Here is a 12,069-nt window from a genome sequence, read left to right as displayed (position 1 = left end):
AAGAGAGGGTCTAGATCTACCATCTGCTTCAGAAGGTGTGCCAGATATACTTGGGGTTGGTGGGAAAACAGACTTTAGACAGCAACATGTCCGATTATGCTCTAGATGAAGAGAAGGGCCAGACAAGTATGCTAACCTGCCCAACTGTGAATAGCTCTTTACAGATGAACTAGAAACACAGATTCAAAGTAGAAATATGTGCTTAAAAGGTCTGGACTGGCAGACTGCTACAAAAGTCAACCTTCAGAATGGGAAAGGAATCTGAGCTGACTACTGAGGGACAGGAAGGACTGAGAAGCTCAGAAGAGCTGAATAGAGCTCAGTGGGATTGCAGGTGAAGAGTTTTATCTCCAGGCCACAGAGAACATTTCTCCAGTTTTATTCTATAGACTTTCTCTAGTTTATTTCTTAAGTTAAAGAGCAGAGGAAAAGCCAAATGGCTGTACAGGCCTGGAGGACTCATGGTGGCTGAACTCGTCCTCTGCAGTGCGCATGCACTCTATGGAAGCCCAAGGACCTGCTCCCTGCGGGGGGGGGGGGGGGGGTGGCTACAGTATAAAGGGAGAAGGGAAGTTCACAGAGCTAATTCCATACCACCTCTCCTTCAGGACTCCTCAAAACCTTGTTTCCTGCATTATGACCAATGCCATTTTCTAGAGAGCTTCTAGAATGATCTTATCATATAAACTGGATTGAGCCACCCGCTTCTCTGAGCCCTCTGATGGCGTCTCTGGTGGGATAAGAGTCTGGCACTTGTCCTGCTTTCCGTACCGGCTTCTCCACTTCTCTGTCTGTGCCTCAAAGTGGTCACAGTCCTTCACCTTGACTCTAGGACACGTGGGTCCCCTGCTGGGGGTGTTCTTACCCTGTCTTCTCCACATAACTCCTACTCACCGCCTACATCTGAAATGTCATCTTCCCCCAAAGACCTTTCTGCCGAAGCAAAGCGAGTTTCCCCATTAGCAGACCTCCTCTCGTCCTCTACTAACCTGGCAAGGCTTTCTCCACAGATCAGATTTTAAACATAGTCAGATTATTATTTCTCACTATTGTTTAATTCAGGACTATAAGCCTTATAGAGAAATGATGGCAGCCATCTACCTCAATGCTGAATCCCCCACAGCTTAGTATAAAACCCAGCTAATAATATCTAGGAATGTTTATGTATTAAGTAAGTGATTGACCTGTCTTCTCTTATTATCACAATCTCAATAGAATAAGAGCCTTACTTTTCTAACAACAACAGAGGGTATCGATTCTGTCCATTCCTCAGAGTCTTCCTCTGTCCCTATCTGCACCCACCAGTCAGCTCAGGGACTCCTCATCCAAGTGCCTTACCCTGGTTGTAAACGGCATCTTAGTGTGACACCAAGTTCCCCTTGCCTCTGTCCTAATCTACTTCACTAGATCCGAGAGCAATCCATGCTGTGATGACAGTTTTCTTCCTAACTGAAGCCTACCCCATCCCTAAAGACATCTTCCAAGACAGCGGCCTGCGGTAGAGCTCCTGCAGTCCTCCAAGAGCACTGCCATCTGTGTAAGGGTGCAGAGAGAGAGGTCCAGTCTCTCAGTTACTGACCTCCAATATATGCATTAAATTATTTCTAGGTGCCAGACATCTCTGAAAACTCTTTCCATTTACTGCCAAACATCATCTTTCCAAGAGGTGAGCTCAATTTACAAACATTCTCAACAAAGAAGCCAGGAGGAAAATGGCATCAGGAACACCAGAAAATCTAATTTCCCTATTCATTGATTGCCTCACCACACACACACTCCCTCTCTCACATACACACTCACATACACATTCACACACACTCACTCACAGTCACACAAACACACACACTCACACACACACTCACACAAACACACACACACACACACACACACACACACACACTGTGTCACGCCTGGACTATTTGTACTGGGATTACCCATGAACAAAGCAGCCCTGGTTTCTACCCCATAGACATCTAGGCAAATAGTGGGTATCCCACACAAACAACGATAATACAGGGTGTCAAGTGTTTTAATGGGTACCTGTTGCCTCAGGAGAACAAAACTGGGAAGTGAAAGCCCAAGGGACACACGGGCAGAGCAGGCTGTCTAGAGTGTATGTGTGGGTGGAAGGAAGGCGTGGAGAACATTTCTGGCAGAATGACATGGAGTGCACAGTTTGGATGAAGAGGGACCATGGCTCATTTGAGGCAATGAGAAGGAAAGGGTGCAGCTGAATTGCAAGGCATACATGGGTAGTGGGGAGATGCAGCAAGAGCAGGTTTCATGCAGCACTCTGCAACTCCATCCCAAAACAAGGACTTGCCACCAAAGCATTTAAGCAAAGAAACAGCACATCCGATCTGTGTTTCAGAAAGCCTGCCCTGCTACAGGAAGAATGCGCTGAACTCCACCTCACCCCTCCAGGTCAACAGCAATTTAAAGCACAGAGGAGCCGAAGGCACTGTGGCCACTATAGCAACAAGAGAGTCTGCGGTGCATCTGGGGCAAACTCCGGATGCAACGGCACCAAAGCACAGCCAGGCTCGGCCTCTGTGGAGAGCTGAGCCAGAGCTGGCATTCAGGAAGCTGACCCCTGGCACAGAGGCTTCTCCAGAGAGGAAAGTGGTGCCAAGCTTCACTCTCCCCGCTGGAAGGCCCATGTGTTGGCTCCATACCCACTTCTTTAGGCTCCTCACTTCTAAGCCAATTGACACAGGCGAGCCCTCACCTCACGGGGAGGTTCAGGATGAGGGATCCAAATAGCCCAGAATTTCTCTATTTACAGACAAGTAGTTACTTTGTGCAGAATGAGTAGTGTGGAAAACTCCGCCATGGGGCTATTAAAAGGTTCTGCAATATAAAGTATGGATGTGTGCCACATACGATCAGATAAAGAGCACACTGTAAAAATACTCATTGCCAGGAACTAGCACACTGAGAAAGAGTTGGTTCTCGGCTCTCAAGACACTGACAAACTTGGGTTCTAAAACAACACAGAACAGCAGGGTCAGTGGAAGGGGCTGAGAAGCAGCAGAAAAAACAGGAAGGACAAAGATTAACTGTGTGTCACAAGAAAACAAGGATGCTCTGCAAATAAAACTCAGGGTCACAGGCTATGAAGGACAGAACAGAAGACAAGAAACTATAAATTGGGGTAACAAGGGGAGAATCTGAGATTTCTCATAAGATGCAAAGGAAAAGGACGGCAGGCTGAAACAGCAAGGGAGAGCAGCTGCGCTCTGCGGGAGGGAAGGACGGCCTTTAAGAGCTTACAGCAAGAACACCGAGGACAGTGATGCTGACCATCAGGGAGGAAGAAACACCCTACCCAGAACTCATCACCAGATGCAAAGGAGACATGCCTAAAAATCTCAGCTAACACTGGAGACCCAAGAATTCTATACCAGCAAAATGCTTTCACACATGAAGACAGCCGGTCCAAGAGCTTCCAGCTCCCGATAGCTACCAGAGTGCATCCCTGAAGACATCACATCACTCACAGTTACCTAACTGACTGAAACTCAGCCAAGATGAAGAAGCCACACACAGGAGATGCCTGTGGTATAACTGATGTGTTGCACCAAAGCTGCACTCACAGCCCAAGGTGTTAAGATGAACTAAGATTTCAATAGCCCTAACTATAATTATAAAGTGAATTTTTAAAACCCAGATAACGAATGGAAAACCCATGAGGACAGGAAAGGTGAACCAGAGCCAGGAGACACTCTCACTCACCAAGAGCTGCTCCATCAAAAAGACACCAATAGCAAACGCTGACTACGATGTCGATGGAGAAGAGGGAAAAGTGGGTCCCTGCACGCTGTTGATAGGAATGCCTATCAGGACAGAAGCTGCTCACAGTTTGAAAACAGAACTACCAGGGGCTGGAGAAATGGCTCAGTAGTTAAGAGCACTGGGCTGCTCTTCCAGAGGAACTGGGTTCAAATCCTAGCACCCACATGGTGACTCACAACCACCTGAAACTCCAGTTCCAGGGTATTCGATGCTTTCTTTTGACCACCATGGGCATGCATACACATGGAACATACACATAACACACACACACACACACACACACACACACACATACATGCAAGCAAAGCACCTGTGCACATAAAAATTAAAGAAAAAATAGAACTACCATGTGATCCAGCAATCCCATATGGGGAAATGAAGCCAGTATATCATGGAGACATCTGTTTCCATGTTTACTGAAGTACTATTCACATCAGCCCAGAGACAGAGACAACAGAAGTCTCTATCAACTGACAATGCATAAAAAAATGTGCTATGTGCACATCACAGACTATGATTCAACCATGTAAGGAATACATGTGATCAGGGCTGGAGAGACAGCAGTTGTTAAGTTCACATATCGGTCTTCCAGAGCACCTGAGTTCAAGTCCCAGCACCGACATCAGGTGGCTCCAGCAACACAAGCATCATACACCTCTGAACTCTGTAGGCAACTGCCCTCGCATGCACACACACTCCTGGGCACATACCCACATGTCGGTTTTCTTAACCACAACAACAAAGAGCGTGATCTTGTCACTCTTGCCTCCCCTGGTTTTCACTCGTCCAGGAGCTGTCACTTATTAAAAATGGTCCCAGGAGTGTGCTACATACAGCAAGAGCTGCAGTCTACCAGGTAAGCTGAACCTGCAAGCCAGATGGAGCAGACAGAGTACCACGGAGGCTACAGCAGGGGCAGGCAGAGGTGAGCAGGTGAAGCCTCCTTGTGGGATAGCCTGTGACTCAGTGGTGCCTCAGACAAAGCTCTCTTCCACTCTCTCTCCACTCCCCGTTTCTTAGCTTCCTTCTCTGCACCAACTTCCTCCTCCATTTTCTTCAATGTGAATGCTTGTCACAATTCTGGCTTCAATTTTTTTTACTCACTGGACAGAGATTGCCTCACAGACTTAACAGATTCTCATGGAAACTCACTGCCCCCCACCCCAAGACTCTAGGTCTGAGGCTCTGGGCCTGCCTCTACCGCATCTGCCTCTATCTGGCTTCCTGACAGTGTTTTCTGAAAACTTACTTCAAAGTCAACATTGGAGAGTCAAAGCACAGGTTTGCCTTCTCAGTCTTCACTGGGTGTGTTAATTCTAACCCACACCGCACATCTTTCTGAATCTGTCTCGTTCATGCTTTCTATCTCTTATTTCCATGCAGGGTTTCACCCTCTTTTGACAAAGCTTACAAGGTAGGACTCGTCTTTGCTTTGTGCTCTTTATAGACTCACAGAGCACCCTGGACTGTGAGTTGTTCAGTGGGTGTCTGCTCTTGAGTTTCCTCAGTGTCATCCCATAAGAGCTTAAAAACCTGGAATCCACTGCGGGCCTGTAGTGAGGCCATTCCTGGCCTAGCCCGTGCCTTCGCAGCTGTTCCCACCCACATGGCCTCCTATCAGCTGTAAAGGGGCTTCTAGGATGTGGATGCTTCAGGTGATCACCCGGCTGATCTGTCCAACTGATAGGAAACCAAAACTGGGGGTGGGAAGGCGGCATTCCAGAAGGTGGGCTGGAGGTCAAGTTCTAACTATTGGTGGACAACAAAGAAGGTGAAGTATGAGGAGTGTTTTCCCATCTACTCAGACAGAGTATCTTAGCCTAAGATATGTTCCCACTCCATCCCTAGAGTCTTTCACACACACACACACACACACACACACACACACACACACACACACACACACACGGGGTGGGGAGTGCTTCCAGGGCAACTCACCAATCAGAGACTGGACCAAAGCAGAACCACCTCATTCAGCATCCAAATATCAGCCCACAAACTCTGCTCACAAACTCTGGCGCTCACGGCCCACCTCTGGCACAAACACTCATAAATTCAGGCCAGATGTTCTTTCTGCAACCAGAGCAAGAGCAATCCTAACCCCCTCTGAAGGCTCGCTGCCTTTATTATACAGGAGAGTGAAGAGAAGATGCGGTCCACTTGATTTAACTCAAATCTACCTAACTTTCATTGCTTGCCTCTGCTTCATGTCCCAAAGCACTGTTCCAAGCCCAAGTTGAAATTACGTTTCTGGATTAATAATGAGAGCAGGAAAATCAATCACATCTGCCCTGGGAATGAACTCAAAACCAAAAGCAGCCACACAGAGGAATTTGTGAGTTGAGCTTAGAGTCAACTTTAATTCTGAAGGAAATGAACCTTTAAGAAGAAAATTCAAATAACCGTCTACGTAGACAAAACATTAATCTACACTGCTCTAATAAATTTGGGGCTTTTTAAAGTTCTTCCCTCCCATGGACATTTGCCAGAGCAGAACTGTCCTGATAAGAAGGCAGGAGTCCAACAACGGCTGCATAATAAATGCAACCGTGCTGAGTCTGCACCAACCCTCTGCACTTTTCCTGCCTAAGGAACATCTACATATTCACTTCTCCATCAGGCAACCTACCTCCAGCACACATGAGCAGAGCTTGTAGACTTGGAAAAACCCTCACTAGGGACTGAAGATGAAAAGCTCTATACTGAGCTACAACAGCCCCACCCAGCCCCTGGGGAGGAGCTACCACCGAACAAGGTCAGAACGAGGCTGGTGTGCTGACCATGGAGCACCCAGAGGCAGAGGTGCTCTGCCCTAAGCCAAGGGGCCACAGCAGCCAGCTCTGCACAGCCTCTGAGGCTGTAGCAGCACCTCTCACACAGAGACAACAGAGAGGCACACGGGTGCTTCTACACCTCCTAACAGCCACTTTAAACTCAAGACATCTAAAACATTGTAACTGTGGTACTTAATCTCGAAGCATTCCCCAATGGAATATTTTACCTTTTTCATATCAACCTCCTCAGAAATCAGGTATTGTGCGGCAATTACAACACCCCTGAATTCAGACACGTCACATGTCAGACACTCTCAGGCACACGACCAGCAGCTACCATAACAAATGGCTCCAGAGTGTTCATCATAACAGATGCTGCTGAAGAAACACAAAGGCTACAAGGCCTACTGCTGCACACTGATTGTCAAGACCCCACAGAGTAAATAACATATGTGGGTTTTACAGGCCAAGAAAAAGAAACTCTTCACTGCAAATCAATGATGAACCGAACTGGAGATGTTTCTGTTCACCTGGAGGTCTAGAGCTGTGATGGGCCGTGTTTCCTGCTCACCCACTTACAGCACAAAACTGTCCTGCTGTCCTCACGAAGGACGAGGAAACGTCCCGATTCCCCCATGGATGTGCAAACCCATGCTGGTTGCTTCTACCAAGTAATCTCACCCATTCTCTTGGGGCAGGCTAGAAACCTCATTTCCTCTCCCACTAGTCTGGTACAGCCCTCCTTGCCTATCAAACGCAGGCCAAGCATCACATACTCCAGCTACAGCTGGGAGCCGTGGAGGAGTTATGAACAGTTGTAGCAGGCTCTTAGGTACAGGCAAGAGGCGGCACACTGACAATGAACCCTTCACACAGTGTGAACTCCTAACCTCAGAGTCACCGGTGAGGTTCCCAAGAAGGGAAAACAAATCATGAAATCCTAGAATAATGAAATCAGAAATTGAATTTTTGAGCATTAAAGGAACTTCAATGGTCTTTATCCTTAAAAGATAAAAAATAAAAGGCACCGTCTAACAGAGTCCTCTTGGTACAGAAAAAAGAGACCACAGATTTGAAACTCAATAAACCTAGATTAAAACAGGAACCCAATCACTATTTATTTGCTAAGGACAGATAATTTAATTCTTTTAGTTATGCATTGTGCATCATCATCATCTAAAAAGAAGGATACTCAATAGGTTATACCCCAATAGAAAATATGCAATTAGCACATTAAGATGCTGACACATCTAAGTCATGAGTTGAAGCTCTGCTCATTCCTGTCAATTATGTAGAGCTCAGAGCTCTAATGGTAATAAAAATGGGCTCCTGGGAAAGACAACTACCTCTGTTTTCTCAGCATCAGCAGAAGGCAGCCATTAAATGCAGCTAGCAACGCCTGTCACAGCGGCTCAACCCCCGTGACTCCACCTCTCCACCACAGCAAGCACCCAACACTGTCTGTAGAGCTGTGGAAGACATCCAAGTGAAAGGCAGCCAGAGGGGAGCAAGAGCCTCGCTCAGCATGGACAGAGGGAGGAGAAGCCTTCCTGAGAGGGGAGCACCTGAGTCAGGCAGGGAGAGGAACAGAGGGGAGACCTGAGAAAGGGGAAGCTGGCTGAGGACCGGATGTGGAAGCACGCTTGTGCAGACAGGACTGTTGGGCAGAATCGCTAGGGTGAGAAGAGCTGACACACGCATGCGGAGAAGACTGGAAACCGAACAGACACAGCCTTGTCATTGGGAATCAAAGAACTGGTCTGAGTGAAGGAGGAGGCAAGCCAGAGGCTGAGGCTCATAGCATGACAGTGATCAGCAGAAATAAACCCTGCCTGAGGAAACTTCTCCATGACCTCCGCTGCCCCTTCTACAGACACAAGGAACCAGGAGAATGGCACTCCAAAGAGAAGACCGCCATCGCAGGAAAGCACTGCCTGTACACCAAGGTTAACACTGGTTCTCAGAGACCTCTTCCCTAACGTGGCACTTCCAGGTTAACCAAGGTTAGAGCAGGCACGTGACGCAGCATCAGAAGAGTCAGTTATGAAGTTACAGCGCCAGTTACCGAGCCCTGGTGACAGAAGCATAATGTCCACGGATCACACTCCATAGAACAAGCAGAGGTTAGAACAGAGCCACAGCCGGCAAGCATTTATCCCAACCCTGTATACTACATCTTCAGAAGGACAAGGTCCAATATTAGCAGTGACTGTTTCTCACGTAATTAACTTTCTAAGTTTCTAAGTTGGAAGAGAAAACGATTTCTGAAAACTGTGCCACAGGAATGGTAAAAGCTAGAGAGAAGAAAACCTGTCAGGCAGTGTTAGGAATGATGTCCTGGGACCAGGGCGTCATGAAGAAACCACAGAAGTCCAACTCTAGATCTGTGGGAAAGCGCTCGGAAGAACTGGGGATTAGAAGTAGAATTACGGGCTCTTCCAGAAAACAATCACTCCACTAAGTTTTAAATCCTCTTTAGACTTTTCTATCCATAGTCTATAGTACTGAGGCACTCTAAATAATTATATATTTCAGAGACCCAGAGCCCTGGCTGCTTCCTGAAGGAGATAGTTCAGGTTTCTCTGGTCACATTAACTCACTCCTCCCTCTTCCACATTAAGTCGATCAACTTTTTTCAAAACATGGTCAGTGTAGACCATTGAGACAGTGCAGAGAAGAAAGGTTCCTGTTGCACAGCCTAGTGTCCAGAGTTCAATCCCCAGGAGCCACATGGTGAAAAGAGAGTATAAAGAGTATAAAGATACAACCAGGATGTGTCCTCCGACCTCCAGATGATGCTATGGCATATGCACCCCCACATACATACACAAACAAACATATATACATACATACATACATGCATACACATACATATGTGTGCTCACACGAAGGCGTGCGCACACATACACACACACACACACACACACACACACACACACGTACACAAATAGAAACTTGATGGCTGGGGCAGGACAGAGTCTCACTGCGCAGTTCTGGATGCCCTGGAACATGCTATATGAGACCAGTTGGCTCAAACTCACAAACACCTACCTACCTCTGCCTCCCAAGTGCTGGGGTTAAAAGTCTGCACCACCATGCTGGGCATAATTAATTTAAAGACTATTTATTCAGCTCTTCATTTCTTAACCAGTTTCTACTTATCTCTATATCAGTCATAAACTGGTCAACATGAGCAGAAGCTAAAGCCAAATGTCTGCATAAGATCATTCACATTTCAAAAAATGGGTTACAAACCTAAGAAACACAAGAAACTTCAAAAAAGCTAAGGATTTAAGCACAACTGATCTACTCATGTCAGTGGTAGGGAAAAAACTTACTTTAACTCACTGTGCAAAAAAGATACAAAAAAGGAGGAAGACATAGTAGAAATGATGTCACCAAGAGTCCCCGCCCATTGCCCCTGGCAATGAGATAGGACAGATGTCTGTCCAAGATAAACCATAAGCTCTGGGTTCTTAAGGTATGCACAGTTTGTTGTGCATTAAAGTACAATTTTTTTTCCCTCTCAAATACCTACAGAGCATGTTCTGTGTCCAGACCACAGACTGACAGATTCTAAGCTCTGCTCTCCAACCCAGAACAGTGCTTGTCCCAGCTCTGAGCTCAGAGCTCTTCTTGCCCAGTGGTGCCTGCGAACGCACATCAGAGTGGGCACAGAATCATGGGAGAGTCCCACTCAAGGCCTGGGAATGGAAGCCAGGCTCCACACTCTGACAGCTAAGCATCCTATGGTAACATGAACACAATACCCACTTTGCTAAGAGTTTTGTCTGCCATGTGCCGTACTCTACCCTGAACCTACCAGTCCACTGAGGGGGGCAGCGGCAGTTGTAAGTATTGACACCATCCACACAAACTCCTCCATTCTGACACTTGTGGTTGGGGCAGTCGTCGATATTCCGCTCACAGGTGCTCCCTTCAAAACCTGGTCAAAGAAGAACAAAAGACAATGAGAATCTCACAGCACAGTATTCTGCTCTCCCTAGCAGGACATGGTCACAGGATAGACCTGCTTTGTGATTTCAGTACATATCCCCGCAACTGCTGCACAAGAAATATCCAGTCCTCTCCTCTCTGGCCTTAAGCACAACTAGACAATGAAAGTCATTCAGTACGCCTCTTGCATTCATAGTTACCTCACATTCATTTCTGTGAAATAAAATCAGAGAAGACAAATGTATACTTGGACACCTATTAACTGGTTCCAAATACCAGGGTATTGGATTTTCCGAAGCTCCTGTCTAGATTCCTAAAAAGAACAACTCAATCAATCAATGATTAATTAAGCCTTTGGGGCTGCACATAGAGGTTGGTGGTAGAGTGGTTGTCTAGAGGACACAGGCCCCAGTCCCACAAAAAAAGGACAGAGATTGGAGGGAAGAGAGGGAGGAAGCTGGGAATTAGAGGGAAGGAGGAGGGAGAAAGAGAAGGAAACTGGACATTTCTGTGAAGGGGAAAGAGGAGCACTAGAGCTAAAGGAAGAGCACTGAAGCTGAAGGAAGAGCACTGGAGCTGAAGGAGGAGCACTAGAGCTGAAGGAGGAGCACTGGAGCTGAAGGAGGAGCACTGGAGCTAAAAAGCATGCAAGTGAGAAGAAATGGCAGGTTGGGGGCAAGCATGGAAGGCCAGTCAGGGACATGTAGGGGAGGCGGGTAAGGGGCACATAGGGGAGAAGATCAACCAAATGAAGTAGAAAAAGGAACCCACGCTTTCACATGCTGATTTTAAGAAGGAATGAAAATACTTCAAGGACTTAAATTTTACCTAACCCAAGAAAAATGCTTTAACGAACAAATAAATTGGAGGAGAAAACAGTGTTGTAACAACAAGATTTAAGTCTCTCTCTTTTTTCTTGGACTACAGGTCAGAGGATTCCAGAACTACGTGGGTGAGTTGGGTGGGAGGACACAGGGGAGACACTGAGTTTGAGGTAGGAAGAGCAGAGCTGAGTCACAGCGTCCCCACCTGAAGCTGTTCAATGCAGAGCATTACAAACTCTGAGTCAGCGTCGGTCAGTTGGTAAGGAGTCTGAACACAACCTGCCCAGCCTGCCTTTCTGGACTGGTAAGTGCCACATCGGGAATAGTCCTCCACAGTAACACAGGCTTTGGGAGAGGTGGCACTGGGAGTGACTAAAACTGCCAGTGTTCCAAACTTCCTGCTCCTCTGTCCATGTGAAGGCTACACTGCTTGTCTTCCACACACCTGCAACTCTAGAATACTAGGCTCACCAAACTGCCTGTGGGGTGGTTCTCTGTCACTGTCACTAAGTTTCTTTCCTTTCTTGTGTGACCAAACCTCTGAACTAAAGACGAGAAGCCTTGTCAGCCCTAAGAAGAGTGGCCAGTGAGCACGTATGTGAAGCACGGTGTGACCAAACATTTGCATTCCCTAAAATATCTTACAGCTTTCCTCATTCAAAGCATTCACTGTGTTTTACACTAGATACTGGGGGTGCCACAGAGTGATAGACAGATGC

General features: G+C 46.9%; 1 protein-coding gene across 2 annotated transcripts in view; it reads right to left on the bottom strand.

The window, feature by feature from the left end:
• Positions 1–12,069, bottom strand: part of Notch2 (notch receptor 2) — a 134,685-nt gene that overhangs the window by 56,058 nt on the left and 66,558 nt on the right. For both annotated transcript variants that reach the window (XM_021195250.2, XM_029538070.1), the window contains exon 5: positions 10,393–10,515. In XM_021195250.2, the coding sequence (XP_021050909.1) occupies positions 10,393–10,515 (123 nt within the window). The remainder of the gene's footprint in view (positions 1–10,392; positions 10,516–12,069) is intronic.

Source organism: Mus pahari, chromosome 4 (assembly GCF_900095145.1).
Source record: "Mus pahari chromosome 4, PAHARI_EIJ_v1.1, whole genome shotgun sequence".
In the NCBI taxonomy this organism is placed as follows: Eukaryota; Metazoa; Chordata; class Mammalia; order Rodentia; family Muridae; genus Mus; species Mus pahari.
Note: the sequence above shows the minus strand (reverse complement) of the source record. Positions and strands in the feature narration are given on the sequence as shown.